This window comes from Rhea americana, unplaced genomic scaffold (assembly GCF_003343005.1).
Source record: "Rhea americana isolate MKP2758 unplaced genomic scaffold, rheAme1 scaffold_16, whole genome shotgun sequence".
Taxonomy (NCBI): Eukaryota; Metazoa; Chordata; class Aves; order Rheiformes; family Rheidae; genus Rhea; species Rhea americana.
Genome location: NW_028185705.1, coordinates 1,937,531 through 1,962,604, shown reverse-complemented (window position 1 = coordinate 1,962,604; position 25,074 = coordinate 1,937,531). Strand labels below are relative to the sequence as shown.

The 25,074-nt window shown below is 42.4% G+C and overlaps 1 protein-coding gene across 8 annotated transcripts in view; it reads left to right on the top strand.

Annotated features, from left to right (window-relative positions):
• Nucleotides 1-25,074, top strand: part of CNTN4 (contactin 4) — a 368,687-nt gene that overhangs the window by 186,202 nt on the left and 157,411 nt on the right. For all 8 annotated transcript variants that reach the window (XM_085300035.1, XM_085300034.1, XM_085300031.1 and 5 more), the window contains one exon: nt 4,121-4,261. In XM_085300035.1, coding sequence (XP_085156161.1) covers nt 4,207-4,261 — 55 coding nt within the window. In that variant the 5' untranslated portion in view covers nt 4,121-4,206. The remainder of the gene's footprint in view (nt 1-4,120; nt 4,262-25,074) is intronic.

Sequence of the window (25,074 nt, the reverse complement as noted above, 5' to 3'; positions counted from 1 at the left end):
AAAAGATGCCTGTTGCTGTCTGTACGTGCAGCATGCTTCATTAACAGTGATTTATTTTGGAGTTTAGCAGAATTGGCACTGTGTAGCACACCAGTGGGCACAAGAAAAACGTGAGATGATTGCGAAGGCATCTTCCTTGCTGCTGCTGCAGTAGACAGGGGCCTTAGACATTTTTGCAAATTTTCTGTCAGAACATTCGCAGAATTGAGAGCTCATGTAGTGGAAACAAAGGCTGCTGCAAAGCGAGAAAAAAGGATTCCCCCTACCAGGGTTGTTTTCATGTTTTGAATGCATCCATATACCATAGCCTTAGTTATTTATTTCTGTGGGGTTTTTTCCAGGAGTGCTAAGCTTTAAAAATCAAAAGGAATTACTGACAAAATGTCATGGCTACTACCTCAGAAAAATCAACCACAAATATTTCTACAACTGTACACATTTTTTTCTTTTCTTCCTCGCACTCAATTAAAGTCACAGCTCTTAGAGTCAGCTTCTTTGTCAAAATCCAATTACAAACAAAGGTGCCTTTCAAAAGACTTTGCTATGGATGCATTGCCAAAAGTAAAGGTAAAAAGATCTGCGTGTGTTTCTAATGGGATACACTTCCAATCTAATGCACTGTTGTCTCACTTTCTTATTTAAAAATAGCTTGCACAGTATGGAAACTACATAGATGGGCTTTCTGGAAATAATGAATTTTGCAAGTTTTCAAGCAGCTTATATTCTCCTTCAGAAGCAGTACAACCCCCTCACCTCTCCCCCCCCCCCCCCCCCCCCCCCCCCCCCCGGGGATGTTACAGTCAGAAAACATTCAGAAATGCAAAGGATCTTTTCAATTAGGTATCTTTTGCACATGCACAAATGTTGCCTTTCCTAAAGTTGTTGCCATAAAAAGGCAACATGTTTCAACAGTTGTACGCAGCTGTGAACAACAGCCGCCCCCTGTGAATAGCAGCTATGTTTACAAGGGAACGCTCTCAGGATTGGAGCCGTTCACATGTGAAATAGGGAACTACGATGAGAAATTAAAAGGCAGCAGCATCATGAATACTACCATATTTTAACCTTAGGAAAATATTTTTAATAATGGTCATTAATTTACTTTTCACTATTTTTCATGATGAGATGGGCATCATTTCTTTTTGAGAAACTTGTTGTAGCATATTAGCCCGTATTRTGAGATGCATGAGTGAAAGTCGGGGCCTGGGTCGGTGTTCTGTGCAGTGCAAGGTTCAGGCCGAGGCCCCAAGTGCCGTCTGCCCTGCGGCTTTCCCGGGAAGGGCTGCTCTGTAGCACCCGGGGCAGAGCACTGCGAAAGCTTCCCTCTTAATCCAGGCAGCAATGGCTTTCAGCAGCAGCGATCCTGGGAGCAGCAAAATGTGATAGTATTCCATATGCTRAGAGAACTAGAAATACAAGTTAGAGCCTCTTTGAGGAATATATTATAAAGTAATTATAATATAATAATAATTATTATTATAATATTTTGTTTGAAGCAGATCTGTAACTCTCTGATGGCTGCTGGTTCTAGGGAATATGTGGTGAATAACCAAATAACAGGGAAGACTTTCAGCTTTTTCATTGGACCTAATAATTGTGTGGCATTTTAATGTAACTTCTATTCAGGGGTGAAAGTAAGACCCAGTGATTATGTAAAATGTCTTGGGAGGAAAGGAGGAGACTGCTATCTTCAACACCCTTCTTATAAACTAAAAACTCATTTATCTTAATAATTTTCAAACATTTTATATTTTTAAAATGTGTTCTCAGAAGCATGAGAGCCACACTCCTATTTCCTGAGCAGGAAAATAATAATCTGTTTGCAGAACCCTCAGAGAATGTCCCAACATTTTGCCAAAGGGTTGCTGAGTCAGAGCAGGTTGTGGTAAAAGGAGAGGTAAAAAGTGCAGTTTGGAAGAGTAATGAATTGTGGAGTAGTACCTGAGAATTTTCTCATGTCTTTGGAAAAACTAAGGAAAAAATACTCAAAATACAATAATAGGGTCAAAAGATGTGATATCAACATGAGATGGGACTACCGTTTCCATGATACTTTGTGAAGCCTTGTTCCTCATCTTCGTGTCAGCTGGGTCCTCAAAACCTGTGGAGTAATGGAGATGTTTCACATGACTTTGGGCACTGTTTCCCTCTTCCTAGCTTTTTTTTTTTTTTTTTTTTTTTTTTTTTTTTTTAAAATAAATTTTTTTTTTTTTTTTTTTTTTTTTTAATTGAAAAGCAGATCTGATACTTTCTTACCTTTGGAAGTGCTTACAAACAGCTACAAAGCTTAACGCTGCTGCTGTTAATCCAGGTAAGGGAAACGGTGCTGGGTCGCCTTTCTGCGTGGCTCTGGCAGCTTGCACGCTGGTCTGCCTGTACTTTTGTAGGTTCTGGGCAGTAGGTTAAGCTGATAAGTGCGATACCTCTTGTGTTTTTTAATTAGGTATCAGACACGGTAAGTGATTGTTCTGTTTAAGTCCCACGTAGCCTGTTCCACCGAGTCAGGAGAGTAATCCTAGAGCGTTGCATTGCCGAGTAAAGGAGAGGAGGCTCACAAGTGTCCCGGTGCTCTTATTGATGGGAGTAATACGTGGGAAAACAAGAACACGAAGGAATTTCAGCAGCTGCTAATGAATATTAGATTTATCTCCAGTCTCACTTAAACTAAAATAAACCCCAGAGCTACCTGCCGTTGGTAGGAATCTCCTGTAGGAGTGCTGTTAGAACCGAAGGAGAATTTGTGCGTAGAAAAAAATTAGTCCATGCTGGGGAAATGGGTTTCTCGAGTTCACTATAAACATGGAAGGAGAGAATAACTGCTTAACTTTGTAGATCAATGTAGAGGTCTGTGATGACATTTTCTACAAAAATTAATAATTAATACTCTAATCATTCACATAAGATGTTATTAGTTTTCATTGATTAGTCCTTCCTGCTTACCCCTAGCTAGCCTAATCAGTGTATGAGAAGGGATGAATATATTCAATTAATCTCTACCCCCGTCAAAATTACATCTTCAGATCAGAAGATACAGATCTTTAGTCCTCCCAGTGCATCGAACCTGACTTTATTAGAAGAATCTTACCAATTTTAACTCTCAAAAGCAAGCAGAAGCAGCTAACGATACCCCTTCACATGCTATTAGTCATGCAGTTTGTCTTGGAAGCATGAAGGCCCCTTAACTTCCAGCCCTCAGTGCTATGAATAAATTATAAGAATGTGTGTCTGACTTGATTTATTTATTTTTTAATATTTAAATGCCTGCTCTGGAAAAGGTTCCTTTCATAAAAGGGGGCATTTCGCTCCCTTTCCAGTGCRCTGGAGGGATATAGTGCAGGCATAAGCAGAGTCTTCCAACTGCCAGCTTCACAGTTTTAGCTATTTGCAAGCCGGAACAGAGCTGCGTTAAAGCAGCTGAAGAACGGACRCGTTTTGGCGCGTTAGCCGTGGAGCCTCGCAGGGCGCTGGCGACAGGGAAGGGCCGGGCTCAGCCGGCCGCGGCCGAGCCTCRACGGCGCGCTGCCCTGCGGCGCTGTGAGCCCCCGTTCGGCCATCAGCCCCGAGCTGTCGGGGTCAGYGATGGCAGGGAGAAGGGGAGGAAAACGGGGAAAGCATCCCCGTTTGCTCAGCAGCGTGAGAGCCCTTCCTAGGCAGTGTCCTCACACACCAGGTGAAACTCCTGGAGAGGTGATAGTAATTGCTGTAACTTTCTTAACTGTGATTTATGGAGTTAACTRTACTCTGGATTACCCCAGAGAGGCAATGATGAACCCCCTGATGAAAGAATTGAGAGAGAGAAGAAATGTCAAAACACCAAGTTGGAAGATGCAGATGCAGGGTTCTCTCTCCTACCCCTCATCTCTTGCTTGCAGCACTTAGGGCATTACTGCTGCAAATTTGGGTTCCTCTGCAAGTTCTTTGACATCTCTGCTAACAATTTTTTTTCACTCCTTCAAATCCATAATCTTCCTCTCCAGATGATTTTAATTTAAAWACTTTAAAAACTATCTTAGTTGCTCTTCAGATCTGAGTGTGCTAGAAAGAAAGACAAAATGTCAACAAATAGAAGAAGGTGCTATCCTAAATCTAATTGTAATCTTTTTTTTTTTTTCTTTTACAGATTAGAGGTTGCATAAAATTTAGAAGAGGCCCTATTCTGTTCTCTGGTTATTGGACTCGAGTCTCCCGCGACCTCGGAAACTGAAGATGAGGTTGCTATGGGAACTGCTCGTGCTGCAGTCGTTCATGGTGTGCCTTGCAGGTAAAGTGTCATTTTGAAACTTTTGAATTAAAAGTGCCACTGTATTTCACACAGATGCAAAAGTGCACCACATTTTATATACCAGTGATAAAATAGCAAAATAAGGCTCTGTTCCATAACTGGCATTAACAAAGGTTGCTGACTAGATCAAACAGATACTCTTAATGAGCTCTTTTAATATTGATTACCATCTCTGCAGCAAAAGCTTGATGTTTCAAAGATCTGCGTTACACAGTTTTAATTCAAAATTGCTGTTGATGAAAGTTGTTTTCCTGTGTTCTGTGCTAAGTATTTCAATGCTCAATTAAACCTACATAGAATATAGCTTTAAATTCGATTAAAAGGGTTTTGTGAGGAGCGGTACAGCTAAGACCTTGCTTCATTTAACAAATCATTAGACTAATATATTTCAGTATTATACCCATCTTCTGTAATTGTCCTTATTTAACTGTAGGATTATCATAAAGAGGACAGAGCCAAACTCCTCTCAGTGGTGCCCAGTGATGGGACAAGAGACAAAAGGCACAAAGTGAAACACAGGCAGTTCTGTTGGAACGTCAGAACATTTTTTACGGTGAGGGTGGTCGAACACAGAGGAGAYTGGCCAGAGAGGTTGTGGTGTTTTCATCCCTGGAGATGCTCAAAGCTTGTCTGGACATGGTCCTGGGCAGTGTGCCCTGGGTGACCCTGCTTGAGCAGGGGCTTGGACCAGACGATCTCGAGAGGTTCCTGCCCACTTCAGCCATTCAGTGATTCTGTGATCCCTGGCAAAATGGAATTTCAGTGGAATGTGCCCTTTCCTGAAACTGTAACAGTTCTTGAAGACATCTTGAATTGGAAAAGGGTCAAAAAGGCCTTGGTAAGAAGTGCTGACTTTCTCATACTCTGCAAGTTGCTTGGTCAGCTGCACATTTGCAGAGAGAACCTGGTTCGCAGCCCCTCTTTGCCTGTGCCTCAGTGATCCTAGACTAAAAGCTCTACTCCTGTGCACGCACAGCAGGTAGTGTGTTAGGTCCTGGCAATCAGGGTAGTACCAGAACTATCTGAAACATATTTGGAATCTCTCTTTCTTTGCTGTTAAGTCACTGTTTACTATTTTCTCATTACAAGACATTTTTATTCCTTCACGTGTACTTTCTTTGGAATGGGGCAGTTAGCTTTTTAATTAACATTTATGTCATCTTGGTGTTCGTCTCAATTGCTTTGATTTGTTTGCTGGTTGACACGCAGAATTTTTGTTTACTGGTTCCTTTAATAACTTATCTTTTCCTGCCTTTTATATATGTGTATTATTGAGGTACCTTTTCAGCATTTTAGGTGATAGTAAACTACAGGGAATAGTGTTTACTTCCTTGTACTTAGCTCTTCTGAACACAAAGGCACTTTCATTCTGGTGCTTATTGGTACCTATTTTTAAATTTTGGTTCCTAGTCATTTTAAATGTGCTATGACARTTTCTGAGCTGGCAGAAAATTGGATGCAAACAGGTTCTGCAATGCAGTGCCACATGTGTTACAGAAATTCTAACCCTATAAAAGTTATGCTGTGGGAATACATAAAATATGGTCCTTTATTTTAAGCAAATAAAACAGACTTGTGAAAAAAAAGAAGACCATGCAAAATATTTTCCTGCAATTTCTGTGTTTAAAATATCTGTTCCAAAAAGTCTAAGGTCAGCAGAATAATGTTTCTGGAAAGTGTGTTCAAGACTTTCTACATCTCTATTTCCACCCTCACACAGACACTGTTTTTATAGCAGTGTTTTTTTATTTTCTTGTCTCTGCAATGTGCTGAATTTTCTCCGTGACTCGGGTGCAGTTTCTCCTTTCTGGTTGAGCTAGATTTAATATAGAAATGGGGAGAGAAGTGTCAAAAGTTCTGTGCAGACTTTTTATTAGGTGAACGGTAAGGAAGTTGTATCATTTGGGTGAAGAAGCAGTCGTGTAGTTGTTAGGGCTGACTTCTGCTTATTTAAAGGGGGGTTTAGGGGGCAACCTGTGAGGCGGCCGAGGCAGGAGKGGTTGTGCTGGGCGAGCTGCGGCGTCCTTGGGAGCGGAGCTGGGCTGGAGCCGGCACGCGGGCAGCGGYGCTGGCGTCGGCTGGGACGCCGCGGCGTTCGGGCTGCGTTCGGAGCTGGCTTTGGGCATTTCTGGGCCCCCATTTAGGTAAGGGCTTGCAAAATGAAGGAGGAAATGTGCTRGACCTCTTGCAGCATCTTGTTCTGCATACCTGGGCTCTGCCAGGCATGGAGAGGTGGCCATAAGTAAAGGTACCTAATTTTACAGGGTTTTATTTGCTAGCTACATGCAAAAGCAAAACAGGCTGCAAAAGAGAAGCTCTGCGGCCTGATGCTCAGCCCTTCTATTTTTCTGTATGTTGGTGTACTGCTTAATTCCTTAAAAAAAAAGAAGAAGAAAAAAAAAAAGTTGGGGGTTGGGGTGGACTTCCCAGTACCGCCTCCCAGCTGGCAGTCAAGCAGAAGGGGGGAGGTCGAGGCTCCTTAGGTCTCCTTGCAGGCTTTCTCTGTGAGATCCCCCTCACGCCCTGAGCTGTGGCTCTGGTTTGAGGCTGCTGAAAAGGGAAGAATTGCCTTCTGCAATGTCCTTCTCTCTGAAACAAAGTCATYGCTCTTCTCGCAAATTTTAAATTCCTTGAGATGGTGCTTGCTCCCTGTGACCTAAACCGATTGGCTTCAGTTGTGAAAACCTGGCAAGCTCTGCAGAGAACGGAGCCATCCTGGGCAATGCTGCTATGGATTCAGCCCAAATAAAGTTAGAGGTGAGGTGTCATTCAGCTTTGCACCGCGCTGTGCAAGGTGAAGGGTCTTAAAAGTCGCCTGGAGCTTAGTGAACGGTCCATGTTGGTTTCCTTCTTTTTAATCCTCAAAGTGAAAGAAATAGTAAAATCAAGCAGATGTTCCAAACTAATGTTTTGTTTTCCTATTAGTCAAAGCATTGACCCATCCTTGAGAAAAATGATCAATAATCTAGGTATACAAAAAAGGAAAAATATRGCAAAATGCTATGCAGCAACATCAGCTAGCAGTGCTCCATCTGGCCTTGGTGAGTCGCAGATGCCTGGGAGGTGGTGTGTTTTCTGTGGAAAATAAACTAAAACCTGAAAATTGGATGTGTTTAGTTCTTGTGCTAGCTGTCAGGCAGGGAGCTGTTGCGCCTGTACGGGCGCTGGGGGCGCAGCGTGGCTGAAGAGGGGAGGCTTACGTCCCAGCTGCGCGGGGGGCGTCAGGGGTGTCGGAGCCGCTGCAGCGGCGCCTGCTCCAGCCTTACCTAGGGTAAGTTTGTGTTTTCTAAAGGAACATCTGCTCACTGGAAATTACATGAACACTTCCCAACTTGTATCATTCAAGCCATTAAACAGCTGTCAGATCCGAAGCAGTTATTGTATCCAAATGTCTCCTAAAGGGTACCGGTGATCAGGCGCTGCCAGCGTGCCGCGGAAGGAGCGACGTGCCAGAGACTGCTTGCTCTCTGCTGGGGATATTGCTATTGACTTTACGTAGTGGGTGTTCAGATATTACAGTTGCGCACAGCAGGATGAAACAGTAAGGGAGAAAGCTAGATGAATCCTGGGACCTCCTTAAACCAGCTACCTAGCACTGCAAATCCACTAATAATCCCTGGAGCTATCTAGTCTCCCTCGAAAAGGGAGCAACACTGCTAAAGGTCTTTTTAAACTTAACACCCACTTTCAGTCTGTCATCAAACCTGGAATTATGTTTTTAAGACTACCTTTCCAGTTGCTCGTTCTGAGCTCATATTGATAAAAACCAATGATGCTTTCTTTGGACTGGATACTTGATATATATCAATTTGGAGATTCTCACTATAATTTCAAGAGCCTTTTCTTCAGGTTCCAGATTTGGGAAGTAGTACTGCAAATTATTCCTGTAGTATTTTGGGGTCGAATAACTCTGATTTGTTAGGACTGTCAAAATTACTTCAACAGCATTTGTGATGATGGTAATTTTAAATTTTGGAGAGTAAGACAAGAGGCAGAATAATCCATGAAAAATAATGTACAGTGCTTCAAGTGGTGCCGTTGTTAGCGAGTGCTGTCTCTTGGAAAACCTGGTACAGCTAGCTGCAGACGGAAATGCCTTTGCACAGGTCTGGGAACAGCACTGGGGACCAAAGATACCGCACAGAACGAGCCATGCCGACTAGGCGATGTGCTTTTAATGTGCTGCACAAGCAGTCAAAGGAAATTTTCAGTTTTTGTGAAAAAGCTATTTTTCTGCACCGAGGTTTCTGGCCTGTGGTTGCTCTTGCCATTTGTGAGGAAAGATCCCTGATCCAAAGCCACCCGCCAGCCAGAAATACTGGCTTTCCTTTATTAGCAAACATCACGTAGGCACATCGTAGCTTGAATAAATGAATTTGTCTTGCCATTCTATCGTAATGCTTTTGTTTCAACAAGTTTGTTTTGTCAAAGGGAAAATTTTATTACAGTTGTATCTGTTAACATTTCTAAAAGGATGATTTAAATAGCTTCGGAAAGCACACGGCAAAATAGAAAAGCTAGTCTTTGTTTTATTGCTTTAAATGAATAAASAAGTGTTCTTCTTCCTGTCTAATAACTTACCTTCTTTGGGAAACCTGTTAGTTGTGTAACCTTTGCTTTGTAACAGGTTAAATGGTATGCGTAGAGCTGGCTGGCAATATTGCAGTGCAGCATTGACACTGATCCTGAAAATTTAGGAATATCTGCATTAACTCCCCAGAGTGATTCCTGTAAGTTGCTATTAAATTTTCTGAACAAATATACACTATATGTAATAAGAAAAGCTATATTTTCACATTCCCAAGGTATCCAGAATTAGATATTAGTCTTACTAGGATGCCTAAATAAGGGCTTTTCTGAAAAACCTGATCAATAATGCCTCTGACATCTGAAATCGTAAGGTGAATTCCCTCTGGGGAGGACTACCTGTGCAAAGGTTGTGTGTTATTTAAACCATCGGAGCAGAGTAGTGGATAGGCTTTTTGCTGACTCTGAATACAGGGAAGCATGTTATTGGTGTCATGATGTCCCGGCAACACCCACTCTTAATTCTGCAAATCTAGTGAGAGCCTTAAATTCCATCATATTTTTCATTAGGCAAAATGAAGAGTATTATTTTACCTTTTACCTGTTGAAAAATACAATTTTCTAATCTAGAACTATGCACATGTGAGAGGAGAAGTCAGGAACAAAAAAAGAGAGAAACATTTATGTGGAGCATATTATAAATATGCTTTTTCAACACCTTTTTTTTAACATAAAAATATGCTTATAAACGTCTGTCCCGGCATTCTTTCTCCTTCTGTCATATAATGATATGGTATAACCAAATACCTCAGTAGTGGTTCACACCACAATATTTAAAGCATGCCTGTTTACCTTCTGGAGAAAAAAAATATATATTCAAGTCTTTCCCGTTACACAAAAATCACTGTAGTCAATATTCATGCAGTCTGTGAAAAGAACTGGCTCTGCCTTTGATAAGTAAGTACACATGTAAGAAAACTTGCTGCAAGATTAACTGAAAGCAGTAGTTTCGCTTAGGTGACAGTGTATATATGTTAGAATTTTAAAATGTTGCATGTTTACAGAATGTCTTGATTTGATAAAATATTTTTTGACTTTCAGATAGTAAGGCTTAAATCAGTTCAGATATTTATTTATTATGTCCTATGTGAGAGGTAAGCATGCAGTAACAAATAATCACTAATGCCAGTCCCTGTCAAATGAAGTGGGAAGGTTGTCAGAAAACATGGAAGTTCATTCACCAGCACGCATTGAATTTCAATAAAACCTGGGTAGTCATCTCTTAAAAATTTAAATACAAAATTCAAAGATGAATATTCACAAGCCTATTTGAATTCATGCTTTTGTCCAAACAGATGTAGGTTAAATATAAAAGATAAATTTCGCTAATTCCATGTCTGAATATAAATAATTAAACCAAGAAGTACTGTTGTACATATTAAATGATGGTCTTCTGCAAATGATGCAGCAATTCAATTTGTTCAGCATTTTTATTAATGCTGTGTAGTTGCATGTCTGGTGCTTTAATGGTAGTGGTAGCTAGAAAATGATTAATCTGTTGCAGAGCTATAATTAATTAATTTATATTTTGGTCAGTTCTGCAGCACTTTGCATTTCTATACCTGACTGCCTAATTAATGTTTGCATAGCACTATGCGTAGATAAAGCACTGAATGACTCCTGTTAATACCATCACTTCTGAAACGTGACACAGCCCTGGGCTTCGTGGCACACAGTAAGCTGTCACTGAAGTTCACAGGAGATATCTTTGCAGCTGAGACCTGGTTTGTCGTTAATACTTTGGGGGGGTTTTTTGCATTGTGCAATGCAATTTTTGTGCATTTCAAGTTCCTGTATTTTCAATGTTTTAGAAATAAGTCATAGAGTGATACACACAGTTGTACAGACCACAGTGACATAACACCAACATCAGCAAATCTGAGAGTATAGTTTTCTCCACTAAAAAGTCAATGCTCATTAGCGTTTAGCGTGTAGCCCTACCGTGTGAGCAAACATACTACTGCAGTTTATTGCCGTAATGGCACTGATCTTTCAGAARAGTGTGAGAACCTGTGTCCCGAACATTGTTACACCCTGCTGAATGTGGTTAAATTGGTATGTATTAAACATGTTTTTACCGTGTCAAGAGACAACTTTGTTATAGCTGAAAATGGTTGTAGTGTTAATGGGACGTGCTGCTGTAAAAGTAATTGCTTTTGTGGCAAGAGCAGCTGTAAGTGATCAAGCAAAGAAAGTAAACATTAGGATGTGCCATTCATTGGTAATATTTAGCAGTTTGGGATCCTAAGGCATGCAGTGGTTGTGTAAGTAGAAATCGGTTCCTTTCGAAGCGCTTAAGGCTGGAGCCCTCCCAAGCTGAAAGTTACTGCTGTGCTTGAAGTGAGCAGCTGAAGGAGGTGTTTCAGATGTGATACACCGTACCGTATGGTGCCACTTAAGCTACTTCCACATGCTTCTAAGGAATCTTCAGAAAAAAAAAAAAAAAAAAAAAAAAAAAGTCAACAACCTTTCAAGAATTATGACCAGTTCTATTTGAAAGTATTCAGTGCCCTAACAGTTATACGACAAGATTATAACTAATACTAGTATTTTACCATCCATTATAGCACAGAAGCCAGATGTTAGCATGAAACCTCTCCTGCTCTGGCCACAGTCCCATTACCAGCACTGTGTGCACGGACCGCGCGTTTCCGTAAGGGTACGTGCGTGGCTCCGTTAAGCTGTGCCGATCTCCAGCAGAGCGCTCGCGAGGCGCCTGTGTTGCTTAAAAGAGCAACCGCCTACTCCTCTGCGTTATGCTGGCATCGCTGCGGGTGAGGCCTGAATCCCTCAGCAAGCTGTGTCGCAGGATCAACATTGCCCTAGAATTAATGGTATGAATTTGGGGAGCTGGCCAGAGTAAACAGAAATAGGACAAGGTTTCAAAAAGCAAAGTGCAGGGTGCACTTAGAGGCTAATAAGAGTTCCTGCCCTTGGGGGACAACCCGTCGTTTGGAAATGTCAGAGAAGGCAGGATTCCCGGCAATACTGTCGCATGACGTAGAGCAGCAGCGTGATACAGCCATCAAAGGACGTCRAGCCCTAACATGCTTCAAGAGGGGAATTGCTAGTAGAAATGGGGAAGAGCTTGTGCTGTCGTGTTAATCCTCGATCCCATCTTGTATGGGACACTATGGGAAATTCTGGTGGGGGGATTCCAGCTGTAACGAGTGCAGAACGAGCTGCTAGGATGATATGGAAAGCTGGAGATGGGATTGGTCTGAACTAGGAGAATAAAGAGCAAGAGGAAGTATAGTGGGAAAAAACTTCAGAGAGGAAGAATTATTTGAGCCAAGACAGGTCTGGGATAAGAACAATTCTGAATTTTAGAATTTCTGAAGTGGGGGAAACCGTTTATTTGAATTGTAACCAGAAGATTTTTAGCCATCAAAGTGGGTTTCTGCAGTACCATTCAGATGTATGTACTTGTAAAGTGCAGATAAGAAAACTTATGTGTGTGTAATTTGTGCTTTTTTAGGGATTACATGACAAGTTTTTCTGCAACTCTAGAGGACTGACTCGGTCTCATGAGAAGTCCATACCCATTTTATGTTCCTGATCTGTCAGCACCAAAGCCCAGAATAGATGTAACCTAACAGTGATTTAGGCCGTAATTTCTGGAATTATAGTTAGAAACAGTATCAGTGTAATTTTCTCATTTATCTTCTACATGTAGAAGATAAGATATGTTTTTCTCTGTTTAACTCTTGAGTCCATCTGGGCAGGTTTAGTTATGTCTTTCTCTGAGAAATGCTATTGAACTAAGATGGTACCCTTTGAACAAAACAGATAAAGAACATAGAGACTTTCTTATAAGCAGATGTTCCAACTGTCTGGCTGTGTTTTGGTCCCCTGTGCATTTTATGTGATGCCTCCTTTCAATTTAGTTTCTTTGCGTTTAAATTTGCATGTAGGTATTGAAATTAAATCTCATTTAGGGAATTACAAAAATACCTACTCTTCCAAGCATCTCTTAAATTAGGGAGAATATAGACCCAAAGTACCTCTTTATTGCCAATAAGATCAAATTTTTATGGCAAAAGTTGAGGTGATGAGTCTGTTGCTTTTTAGGTAAAATACTGTATGTTTATTAGAAAATCTAAATATGATTTGAAGTGGACCTCACTTTGCAGTCCTTGTGTGGTCACTGGGGGGAAGGTGCCATGGAGAAATGGGGTAGAGTGGAAGACGCACAAGGCCGGGCACGTGGGTTTGGTGCTGGCCCCATCTCTTGGCAGGTTCTCTGGGGTTTTATTTAGACAGCTACTTCTGGGGACTGCTTCAGTGTAGCCTGAGAGCTGCCAGACAGGGCTACTGTGTGTATCTAGAAGTGATAGTAATTGTGTTATTGAGTTGCATAATGCAAAATATTGTTTGTTTTTGCACTTTCTGAGGTTCCCGTTTGAGCTCGTGTTTGCTGCTCCGGTGGGCTGGAGTTGCTAGGGAGAATCTGCCGCCACTGATGAGAAACCTGAACTTAGGATATTGTAAACGTCTCACTCTCCAACATGCCCTTGCCTAGAAACAAAATTTCTTCCCGTTTTCTCCACGGTTTCAGGGATATTTTCATTGTTCAGAGTAGGCAGAGCCGCCGCTGGCGGGGGCACTTAGTTTCCGCTCGCGGCGTGTGAGGGTGAGTCGCTTGGATTCCCCTTCTGCCCTTCCGTCCTGCGGCTGCTCGCTGAGGGCTGACGCTGCTGCAGCCAGCGCTCGCTGCTGCTTGGAGAAAGGGCTTTCGGCGAAGCGGGGTCCAGCGGGTCCTCCAGCCGGAGTGAACGGGAAGGGCCGCTGCAACCTTGAGAATTACAGGGTGGGGAATAACCGAGTTACCCTTTCCTGACAGCAAACTGGGTAAGGAGGCGAGCAGAGCGTTGCTGGCTAGTGCTGCCGTCGGAGGAGGAGAGTCTCTCTGCGAGGTCCGTGTGACCTCGCAGGCTCTCGGAGAAACCCGTCCGCGGTCGCCGCGGGTCGCACGGGCTCGGGCCTCTCCGTGTGCTTGCAGGAGGGTTCGCGGGCTGCTCGCAGCGAGCAGTTCCTAACGAAGGCAGCAGTGCGGCTCCCTCGTTTGAGCAGTGTTTAATGCTGGTTTATTGGAGCGTTTGTCAAATGCTGTGACAGTCTGCACTCTGAAATTAAGAATATACTCATGGCAGGCTGCACTGGCTCCTTATTGCAAGTTTGAGAAAAGTTTCCCTATAAATTATGATGAAAAAGCCAAACTTGTAAATTATCACTTCAGTGCTTCAATTTGGTTTTCCTTCTGCACTTGAATTTTTTATTTAGCAAWAAAATATACAAATTTAGCTTCATAAATCAAACCAAGACACAATTGTTAAATAGTCTATATCATATTAATTAGACTGTGAAGCAAGGCAAACATTACAACCATTTATAATCGAGTACTGCAGAAGTTGCTAATCAATGAGACAGGCGTCTAATTAACCAGGCAGCAGTCAGCATCTTCAGCTGAAGTTGGTGACTTTCAACTTAGTTAAACTTTCCAGGTGTCAGTGAAAGTATGAAAAATATATCTATCTTAATATGTTGATGTGTCTTAATTCCACTTTTCTTAGCTTAAAAGTATGAAGATTGCATCTGTTTTAAGAGAAATTGCCATTTATAACATGTCCCACATCCATATTGCATTATTGGTTTAAAAATATATATAGTAGCTATTAGAAGGGTTTGTTTAAACTCTTAAGTCCGGTGCATATTGGTGTGTGTATTGATATGCACAGTGCATATTTAGATATGTGTAAATTATCTGCTGTATAATATTTTAATGTATTCCTTACCAGCATTTCAGTGATACAGAATAGAATACTAAAAAAGTTCAGAATATTTCTGTTACTGTTTTTACTTGTGAAAAGCAGGTAATATACTGTGTGCTCTGTAAAACTTGGAAGAACAGGTTATTTCTGCCCCTGCAACCTTGCTATCCATGAATGGATGACATGAAATGCTCACTGAGAGCCGGATCAAGCCTTATTCGTATAGTCTCCGCTCTCCTCCCATTTTTAGTATGGTCCATGTGAAAAGGCATTTTCTCTAGGTTCATGCTGTGGGCTTTACCAGAAAACATTTGAAGAGAGACTTGAAAGCAGGCTGCCTGCTTGGTTTGGCTCTCGGGGATGTGAAGGCAGGAGGTAATGCTGAAGACAGAGCAAGATAAAAAGGAGCAGGGGGAGGCTGGATGCTCTGCTAGAATGAAGATGAGGGACACACGCTTTCTCAGCCACTGAGAAATCGCTTCCGAGTTCTGAGTGCTAAGTGATCTGCTTAAGAAGGTTGTCTTTTCTTCCTAATATCCCTTACAGGGGAAGTATATATGAAACGAACAGTGGTGGTGTATTTCTGAGCTCTACCACTGAAGCCTGGCTGTGACGATTTGGCGATAACTTAAAATTATCCTGTTCTTTCTCTCRCGTGTTTGGCATGGTTTTTGCAATCCCCTTGCATGTGCAATGCAGGTGTGATGCCCAGAGCATGCCAGTGAAAAGGTCTCTGACCTCCTTGATGGGTGCACACATACTCCACCACCATACCTGGGCAGGGTAAACACAAGCAACTCTCTGAACTTGCAGGCGGTCCTGAAGGGAATGACTCTGGTTGTCAGTTAAAGCCAAAAAGTAGGAAGAAGGGCTTAAGGGATGACAGGCTTCGCTCTTGCTATTTGCGTCCTGAGGAGGGGAAGAAGCATCCTTGGAAGAAGTTTGAGACATGCGACTGGGCGGTCGGCTGACGAGCGGTGCGTCCATCGGTACGGAAGCGATGGCTCCTGTGATAGGAGCCGCCTGAGGGCCTCGGGTATAAGCGAGGTACCGGGAAGAGAGCGAGCTGGAAGGGGTTTYGCAGTCGTGTTTGTGTTTGCAGACGTCGGCTCTCTTCAGCCTGTGCCGCCTAGGAGCGTGCAGGTGCTGGAGGCGAGAGCAGGCCTGGCGGGCAGCAGGCTGCACGGCACGGCTGGTACTGAGAGGTGCGTTCCTCGGCTGCGGCGCCGGGGCTCTCGGCAGCCCTTCGGAGACAGTCCCTCCTGCGGGTCTGTCCGGTGGCCTGCCGGGAGCTGCCAAGGCATGTGGCCAGGAGCAGTTGCCTGTGATGTTTCGTTCTTGTTTTATAAATGGAAAAAATGTGATAGATTTTTTTTTTCATATGATTAGTGAATAGCACCACTGAGYGGAGTCCTTCCCTGGGATCCCCAGTACATCTTCAGTCTTCCTGCGGAGAGGCAGGGCAGGCGCTGGTGCTTTGTTAATCTCTGGTTGCTTCCAGTTGCTCATTGCAAAATCTGGTATTTAATTTCAAACATACTTAACATGTACAGATGCAGGATGTTTGCTTTTCCTAATTTCAAGATGTATAGATAGCTTGGTGTGTTATAAAGTGCATCTCCTTCTTCCTTACTTAGTGGAGCAGACGTTCTCTGTCTCTTTTCTTAGTTGTGATAATATCCTCCTGATAACACTCTTCAAGYAACTAGTTGGAAAAGTATCTACACATCACTTTCCAAAATTTATTAACATTGACTTTGCTTCATTTGAAGTCTAACAGTTCATCTACTTTTTTTTTTGTATGCCCATGTGCTTAAGACAGAATATGAAAGTTATTCCCTAATAAAGGGTGAAATAGTGACGTGTCATCAGTTAGATGAAAGAGAGAGAACCTAGCGCGCTTTCCCGTGTAAATTATGTGAATACTGGATGTAAGCCAGGCAGTCATTTGGTTAAAATGGGGTTTGATAATTGAAACTAATTTAACATCGACCCTATTAAGTTGTATTTCATTGCTCATTTAATATGTCTCTCTCGCAAGCTTTTCAGAAGTAGGAAGCAGCTTTGTAATGTGAGTTRTTATTTATAATTTGTCAAAGCTCCAGACATAGAGGTAAATGTGCAGTTTACTCTGTAATATCAGCACYAATATATACAACAAAATTAATGCATAAGGTTGGTCACTGTATCATCTTTGTCTGTGTCAGCAAACACTGGGGATTAGTGCCGATGGTGTATCGGTTAAACTGCGCAGCTGGAGTTGATGCAAGTTTGTTTTCTGTGCAAAGGCACTTCCTTCATCTCTAAGGTCTAGTGGATGGTCGGGCCCTTCCCCGGTGCTTCCTGGAGCTTACCGTACCACGTATGCCGCTGAAAGAGAAAAGGGTTGTCAGACTTGACAGATAACCCTGGTCCTCCAATAGCGTAAGTCAATATATTGACTTCTGTCAAAGAATGCCAATTTAGATCAACTGCAAAGCTGCCTTATTGTATTTTAATGACACCACATTTCCATACTTGGTCATCCTGTGCCTGGTTTCCTCTCTCTTACTGTTCTTCTTCATAATTTCTATGTTTTATCACTAGCTAAAAGTATTAATCTTTTCTCTAGGCWGTGAATGACCAGATGATCTCGTAATTAATTATTGCTGCTTTTTATGTTAATGGCAGTACAGCACKAGGCAGCCCTCAGCTGCAGTGGTACTTATGAAAGCATCAATGGCTAAACGAGGTTTAAAGGTGAGAAAATACAGACACGTTGCGTGCAAACAAGCATGAAAGATGTCTGTTTACAGAAGGGATCTTTTCCACAACTTTGGTTGCGGGAGTAGAGAATGAACAATAAATTGTGGAAGCTTCACCCTAGTGGAGAGGCAGCAAGAGAGGAGGAGCGAGGAGCTGTCAGGGTTACGCCACAGCCTGGGAGCAGGGAGCAGAAGGTCTTGAACAGCACACACCAAGCCTGCAAACGGGAAAGCTTCAACCTCCCCCCCCCCAAATCTCTTTAAGGCAAAGTGTAGTATAAGCTAGGTCAGAAAGCACAGGAGTATTTTAGATTGTGTCCATGTCTGGAAGGGATGGAACGAAGCATTCGGAGCTCAGTTTTAGCTGTTACGTCCTAATCTAGACCGCGTTTAAAGCAAAAAGGTTAACTTTTCTGACTCTTTATGTTACAAACGCGTGCAAATGGGTATTAAGGAGAGAGCCTCTCCATGAGGCGTAGCGTACTATTCTTTCACTCATAGCAAAAGAACAACATTTGACAGGTATTAGTCACATTAATTAAGACACCACAGGGTGCAGGAAAGAGGGGCACTTGGATGTTATATTGAAGRATTAGAGCTCATTTGTATAACAAAAACGTGTTGTCAGCAGGAGCTGACGCAAGGAATTCTCCCTACTTGAGTCTCAGCTCTGAATTTATGGGTCAAGATGCACTACTTCTCATCCAAAAATAGTGAATGCATTTTTGGAACAGAAATGACATTGAAAATCGATGAGATCCTGCTTTAAAAACAAACAAAATCTGTCTCCGTCTGAGCGTCCTCAGGAATCGGGTCAAGCCCAGCAAAAGAAAGCAGGTCAGCTTTGTTGTCAGACCACTTTTGCAAGAAGTTTTTAGCCATTCTGAACAAATTCAATAATCAGTGCAACCACAGAGGCGATAACTGCAGAAACTGTGCACAGGGCTGCAGTAGTGTCTGGCTTCCCYTAGCCTACAGCAGCGAGCATCTGCCGTGCGTGCCGGTGGCCTGCAGCTCAGCTGGTGAAGAAATCCAGATGTTGCAGCAGTACTCAGACACTCTGGGAATGGAAAGGAGACAAGAATACGACCTGTGAATTTTAGGAAGAGAAATCTTAACTTTAGYCTGGAGTACTGGTAGTTATTCCTAGCATAAAGATACTCTAATGGGGTCATTGCAGCCGGTGAAGTTTGGTTGCTGYGTTTCTTGTCAGTTTTCTTCTGAGTGTTTCTGAACCAAACTTTTAAGATTTTCATTTGAAGTCACAGTTTCAGTTTGTTCTGACAACTATCACAAGCGGTGTTTCTGTTTAAGTGTGTTTGCTGTTTTTGAAACGTGCTTGCTGTGTATGTGCTTATAGCTTTGGTTTTTTCTCAGTGATACAAGCTAAATGTGTCTGTCAGTGTTTTGCAAGATTGATTTGTGAAAGGTTGTTAACCTGTTAGGTCTTACACGTATGAGTCAGCAGCAGCGCTCACGGCTCCTATAAGGTGTTGTATTTAAAATGACGACAGAGGCTTTTAACATTTTTTAAATTTAACTTTCCATATTGTAACATCCAATTACTGGTTAAACTTAACGATCGCTTATTTTTAAGTATAGAAATTCTTGGGCATTTTAGTGCTTCCTTGTAGAAATATTTAGGAGAAGATAAAATACAGCAGTTAAAATCCACAATAACTGCTGTAATGTCATGTAATTTGGTAGCTATCATAACATATCTTAAAAAAAAAAAAGGGAGCATTTTCAGTGTGCCTCAGCTGATAAAGTGTGGCAGCCCAAATCAGTGAAATTACTCTCCGGAGTTAAGATTTTCATATGCTTAATAATTCACAGAACAGAGATTCTGCTGAAAGTAGCTCCCTCTGCAGAAAGTGCGGGAAGTGGGGTCCGGGCGGCGGCAGGCTGGGGTCGGTGCTCCCTGGGCCCTCGTCCGACTGAACCGCCTGGTGCGCAGGCCGGTGGCGGGGGCCCGCTCGCGCCGCGGCAGCCAGGCCGCGCGCGCCAGGAGGCCCTGCCAGGCACTGACCCGCTCGCGGTGACGCACCTGGGAGGCGCCTCGGCAGTCGGGACGGAGCCCCGGAGCTAGGAGGCTCCGGGGAAGCGGAGTAAAGAGCAAAGCGTTTTCCTCGGCCTTTCTTAGCCGTACTTGGTGGCGGGGAGAGCACGTGCTGCTGTGCTCTGCCGGACAGCTGTCTTGTCCCTTGCCGTTGCAGTTGCTTGCGAATAGGCGAGGATAGCATTCAGGCTATTTAAATTGTTTCTGAGGACTGCAGAAGATCTCATGTAAATTCATTAGTAACTATGCAGCTGCCCACATAGCCTTTGAAGTAATAAAAAATGTATTAGTTTCACTATACAAATGTATTAGCATCCAGTCTGTATTTAAATGAAAAATGTATTAGCTAAATCATACAGAGGTATTACCAGAGTCTCTGTAGTTGTATAATACTTAACTGGAGCTATCCTTCATTATTAATATAATCTAAAATATACAATAAACGCTGCAAATAAACTGCGTATAGATATTGTAAGTGACAAAAAACTCAGTGTACACCAAATTTTTGCATTTAGTTTCAGTTATCATCTACAGTAATAAAAGAGCAAYGCTCAAAACCCAGCAGCATTATAAAGGAGCACTGCGAGAATGTTCTCACGGGTACGAGCCCAGTTTTGTTTGCTGGAGAYTGTGTTTTTGCAGATTTTTGTGTTTATTTTGCAGCTGTCTTATGGTCACAGAAATGTTTATGTACAAATGTTTGCTTGTTTGGACTTATATCAGGAAGTCATTAATTCTTAATTCATTACCCATCCAAAAAGAAAAATAGACAAGGAATAAAACTCAATGAGAAAATAGTAACAAGGGCAAATGACAAAATTCTCTAAGGGAATATGCCGAAGGGTGAAAGGTCCGTGTTTAAAGTGTTATTAGATCAAGAGTTGCAAGTGTACAGCTGCAAGTTAGCACAGAAAAAGGAGGTTCAGCTGAAGAAGAGAACAGTAATGTTTGTGTTTCTCTGGCTACATTGAAACTGCAAGCCAGAAGCATTTGGAAGAGACGATGGATGTGCTGCTGTAGCCTTGATCATGTAAGGGCACTAGAAAGACCAGGTTTGAGTTAGAGGTGATAAGGCCAAGCTTAAACCAATTAAAATAGCTGGAAAACTAAAGAAGCTTCCAGGCACACAAACACTTATTCTGTAGRTTTGTAAAGAGGATTTTTGCTTCAAAGCAAAATTCAAATAAAGAGCAAGTTCAGAGCTTGGAAAGATACCTTCATCCCTTTCGTCGTCGGCGGGAGAAGAGTGGAGCCTGGAGGGCAGAGGGGAGAAACCTGTGATGTGAGAGCAGAGGAGCCTGGGGAGAGGGTYGGATAGCCCAGGAGGTGAGGAAGGGAGAAAAACATGCCAGAGGATCAATATATCTTTGAATCTGTCTTAATGTCCAGTAGAGGTAGGGCTCTCGGTTCATATTTGTCAGGAGTTGAAGACAACAGCCAAAATTCAGCCTTGAGAACGTTCAGAGTTGAAGCGTATCGGTAGTGTCAGGGTTGTGATGCTGGGGCAGGAAACCCTGTACAAATGAATAGAATATGAAAATACTCTCTTCCTACTGTGGTCAATCTTGTGTATATTTATATTTTATATGATTTTTTAAAAATACTGGTTTGATTTCAGTGATTAATGAAACTCGGGAATTATGGTGATAGAAATTGTACAATTTAGTGTCCAAAACTATTTGAGTGGTAGTTGCAGGAGGAAAAGCAGATTTGCTAAATGTCTTGATACAAAATAATTTAAATCAAACAGTACAAAATAGCATTTTGAAAAGGTTTGTTGCATGTGCAGATGGACATAAACTAGCAATTTCTTTGCCTTTTTTACCCATCTGTTGATTATAAAGCTAAAGGCGGTTTTCCTGTGAAGGTCACTCTGGACAACAAAGAAATTATTATTTTGAAGGAGTTTTATTTAAAGGAATTTGTTGCTGACAAAGGAGTCATGATACGCTGTTAAGCGGTACAGTTACGCTGCTTGGCTTGTGAGCTCTGCTGCTGAGGAGGCCAGCATCAGAAAGAGCGGTCGAGCATCACTGCACCATCTTTGTTTTTATTAGGTCTGCAAATGGATGCATCGAAATAGCCTGTCCTGGGAACTCATGGATAAACTGAACAATAACGCACRGAGCTGCTATGTTATCCCACAGCTCCAAAGGTCTCTGAACGCGTTCATTGAGACAGGGTGTTGGGACGCCTTCCTTTGTACCGATTTATTGGAGTCCTAGCGGGAGTCACAAAACATGCAGCTAGGTACAGCTTGGCAAACTGCGATCTCGGTGAATACCAGTGAGATCCTTGAGCCTTCTCCCCCAGCTTTCCTTGGAGGGTAGTTGTATTTACTTGAAAGGTCGATCTTAGAGCAGGGAAAATKGGACACAAAAGAGGAGAAGGTATTAGCATCACTGGAGAAAAACAAATCACCGTGAATCGTGGCTTGTACGTGTGGACAAGGGCTGCACTTCATTTTCGCAAACCTAGGGGTTTTCTGTTTTGGTTTTATGTCTCCCTTTCCTCTGATGGTTCAGCAGTATTTTTGGAGGTAAGAAGTGTGGGACCAAGGCTGATTTCTGAATTTGCACTTAAAATCAGGACTAGTTTTTATTATTGGTCTCCTTTTATGAACACTATGGGTGGACAGGTATCGGTGAAAAACATTTTAAAACTCCTGAGAATAAAAAACATCTGTCTTAGAGGAAATTTGCAGAACTGCACCTATGTGTGTKTGAGTGTGGTTTTTATATTGGGATAGTATTGCTTTTCTCATGTGTGCAGAAGAGAAGACACAACATTAGTATGTACAAGGTGCCCTGCGAGGAGCGCTTTCTCTTTTGGCAAGACTAATGTACTCATCAGCTCTCAGAAGAGAAGCAGTGATTTTTTTCCCCTCGTGGCTTCTGGAGCCAAGACAAGCCAGTGCCATTTTCTCACCAAACACACTATATTTCCATAGAGCGGGGAGTGATGGAAGAGAAACCCTGTCCTGGACGAGACAGTACCACCCGCCCCTGCTGCCGCAGCAGCAGCAGGGTGCCTGGTGGACTGGGCTGGTTTRTAAATCTCAGCATTCCCATGAAAAATGAGACCAGAGTTTTTCTGCAGTAGAGAGAATGTAGAAAGAGAGAAGGCATTGCAAGTGAGTCAATTTCTAAAATAATTTTTGGAGTACCATAAAATCCTTTAAAGTGCAGAGGAATGAAAGAAAGACTACAGGGTTTTTCAGAGCCCTTTCTCTTTCAGTAATGTGAGTATAAAAAAGTGCATGTCAGTATACCATTATTTTTGTACTGTTGTGAAAAACAGCAAGAATACATATGAGGATAAGCATAACCATAACCTGCTTGATAATATGATTCAGAATTAAGTGTTTATGGTTCAGCTCATGCATTTAAAGCAGGAGCACGGGGGGTATGTGTGGGCTGGTTAATTAGAAAGCTGTCTGATTTCCCTAAAGAAGCTATGATACAGTGATAAAACCGTAATCCTCTGCAGTCTGCATCCTTCGTTGGAGGATCAGCCGTATTAAAGATCACATCAGCTTKCACCCGGAGTAATGCTGCAGCGTGTGTATAGAGTGATTATTCAGTTTTCCGAGGAGTTTTTCTACTGAAAATTCCTGTTTCATTTGACCGTGTGTGACCATAATTTAGTGAGGGGGGTTTTTTTTAGCTATTTCTAGGTTGTAGCCAGTTCAGAGGACAGATTTCATATGGCTCAAATTTTTCGTAATAACAACAGCCTGGTTTTGATAAGGTGAGCTCACATGCCGTACCAGCATAAAGACTGTATTCCCTTTCTCGTTCTTTGGAGCATAACGTTTACTCTGGGTGATTTTAGATATCTACTTAGTGAATCAGACGACGAAATTCAATATCCAGTCAATGAAAACAGGTGATTGGGATCCTTTAACACAGATGGCACAGTGGGCACTAATTACAGTGTCAGCCATTCTGTATCTTAATCAATTCCAGTGGTCTCATTTATAATTTTTACTCTTACTGACAAGTAGTTATTCAAAGAAGTAAATTGACTCTCTGTAATTTGGTTCTTGGACACAAAAGGCTCAAAATTAACATTTTTTCTCCCCTGAGAGATCTTTCCTCACTGCAATTTGGCATTCTGCTAATTATTTTTCCGTCCCTTTTTGTTTTCTAAAGGTGGCAGAGAGAAGTAGAAGTGCTCGGGGTGCTCTGCAGCCGGCACTTGGTGAACGGGCTGTGGACGACCACGGCTGGCAGGGCGCGCGGAGCGCGGGCGCTGCGCAGATCCGCACGTTTAGTGCTGCTCGTTTTCCTAGTCACGCATGAAGATAGCTATACAGAAGCACAAAAATCCCCATGATCTGTTAGCRAAATGCGGTGGTTTTGAGGTGCGCCGCGGCCGGGAGCGGAGCGGGAGGGAGACGGCGTCCCAGGGTGCGTCCGACGAGCGCTGCGCGCCGGCGGCCCAGCAGCCTTCCTGACGGGCTCTTTGAAACGCGGCGCCGTGTTAATGCTGACGACGAGTACCTTGAAGATGCAGCCTTTGCACAGCACTTTGTTGTTCTACAGGTGGTTATTTAAAACAATCAATTTACAAAAAAGAATTTTTTCTTCTTCATTGTGTTAAAGCAAATTGGTATGTAATTAGATTTATATACTGAATAATCTCATTTGCATATCCAATTAATTCGTCCTGTTTTAATTTGTTAGGGTTGGATTCACATTAGTAGCAAAAAGAACATTGAAATTATCAAGGACTCATTTTTTTTCTTTACTATAATTTCTTCAAGATGTTGCATTAAAAGTTGGTCCCAAGCATCCTTTTCCTTTTAGAGGCTATTAAGTAACACTGGAAAAAAGCGATCARAAGAAAACTAACCTGTGTTACAGAAACAATAGGGACGGTCTCATTTAAGCTGACCAAAGCTAACACGTCGTGAATTTGGGCCATTTCAGCACGCTGCTGTCGACGCTGCAGAGCTGTGCAGAGTTGCGCTTGCCAAATAGCTGTGGGTTCATGAGCGTCAGGTTTGACTCTCCCGACTTTACTTGTCAAAGTCCTGGAAACTTCAGCTGAAATAGCATCTTTTCCTAAAAACATCTGCTTACCGTTCTGACTGTCGTGACTTCTCACGTCTGTATTCTGAAATGCAAAAAGCAAAGCAGCAAAGCCAGGAGGGGCTGCTGCTGGGTGCCCTGGCTTGCCCAGGCTTCCGCGCCGCGGGAGGGCGTTAGCACCCGTAGAAAGCGCGCTGCTTCGGTTAGGTGCCCAGGTGTATAATTTCAGCAGGTGCCCATAGTCCTGCACAACTCCATTAGCTCCATTAGCTCTTTTTTTTTTTCTTTTTAATGTTATACAGCCCTTGTTTTACCTTCTTTTCTTTGCCTTTCTTCTGTGTTATGTTAAGGACAAGGCACTGTGAAAAAGAAGAGTGGTTTTTTCTGGCTTGCTTTAAATCACTGAATTACTTTGTAAAGACAGAAAATAGTATCTTCATGTGTACCAATATCACCTTAATACTATTTCTCTTGAGTACCTAAAAATACTTTGGTCCAATCAAGTGTCCAAGTATTTAAAAATCCACTATTTTAAAAGTCTGCCTTATCTGCATTGAAACACACAAATTATTGAAGCTTCAAAAGCTGGAGGGGG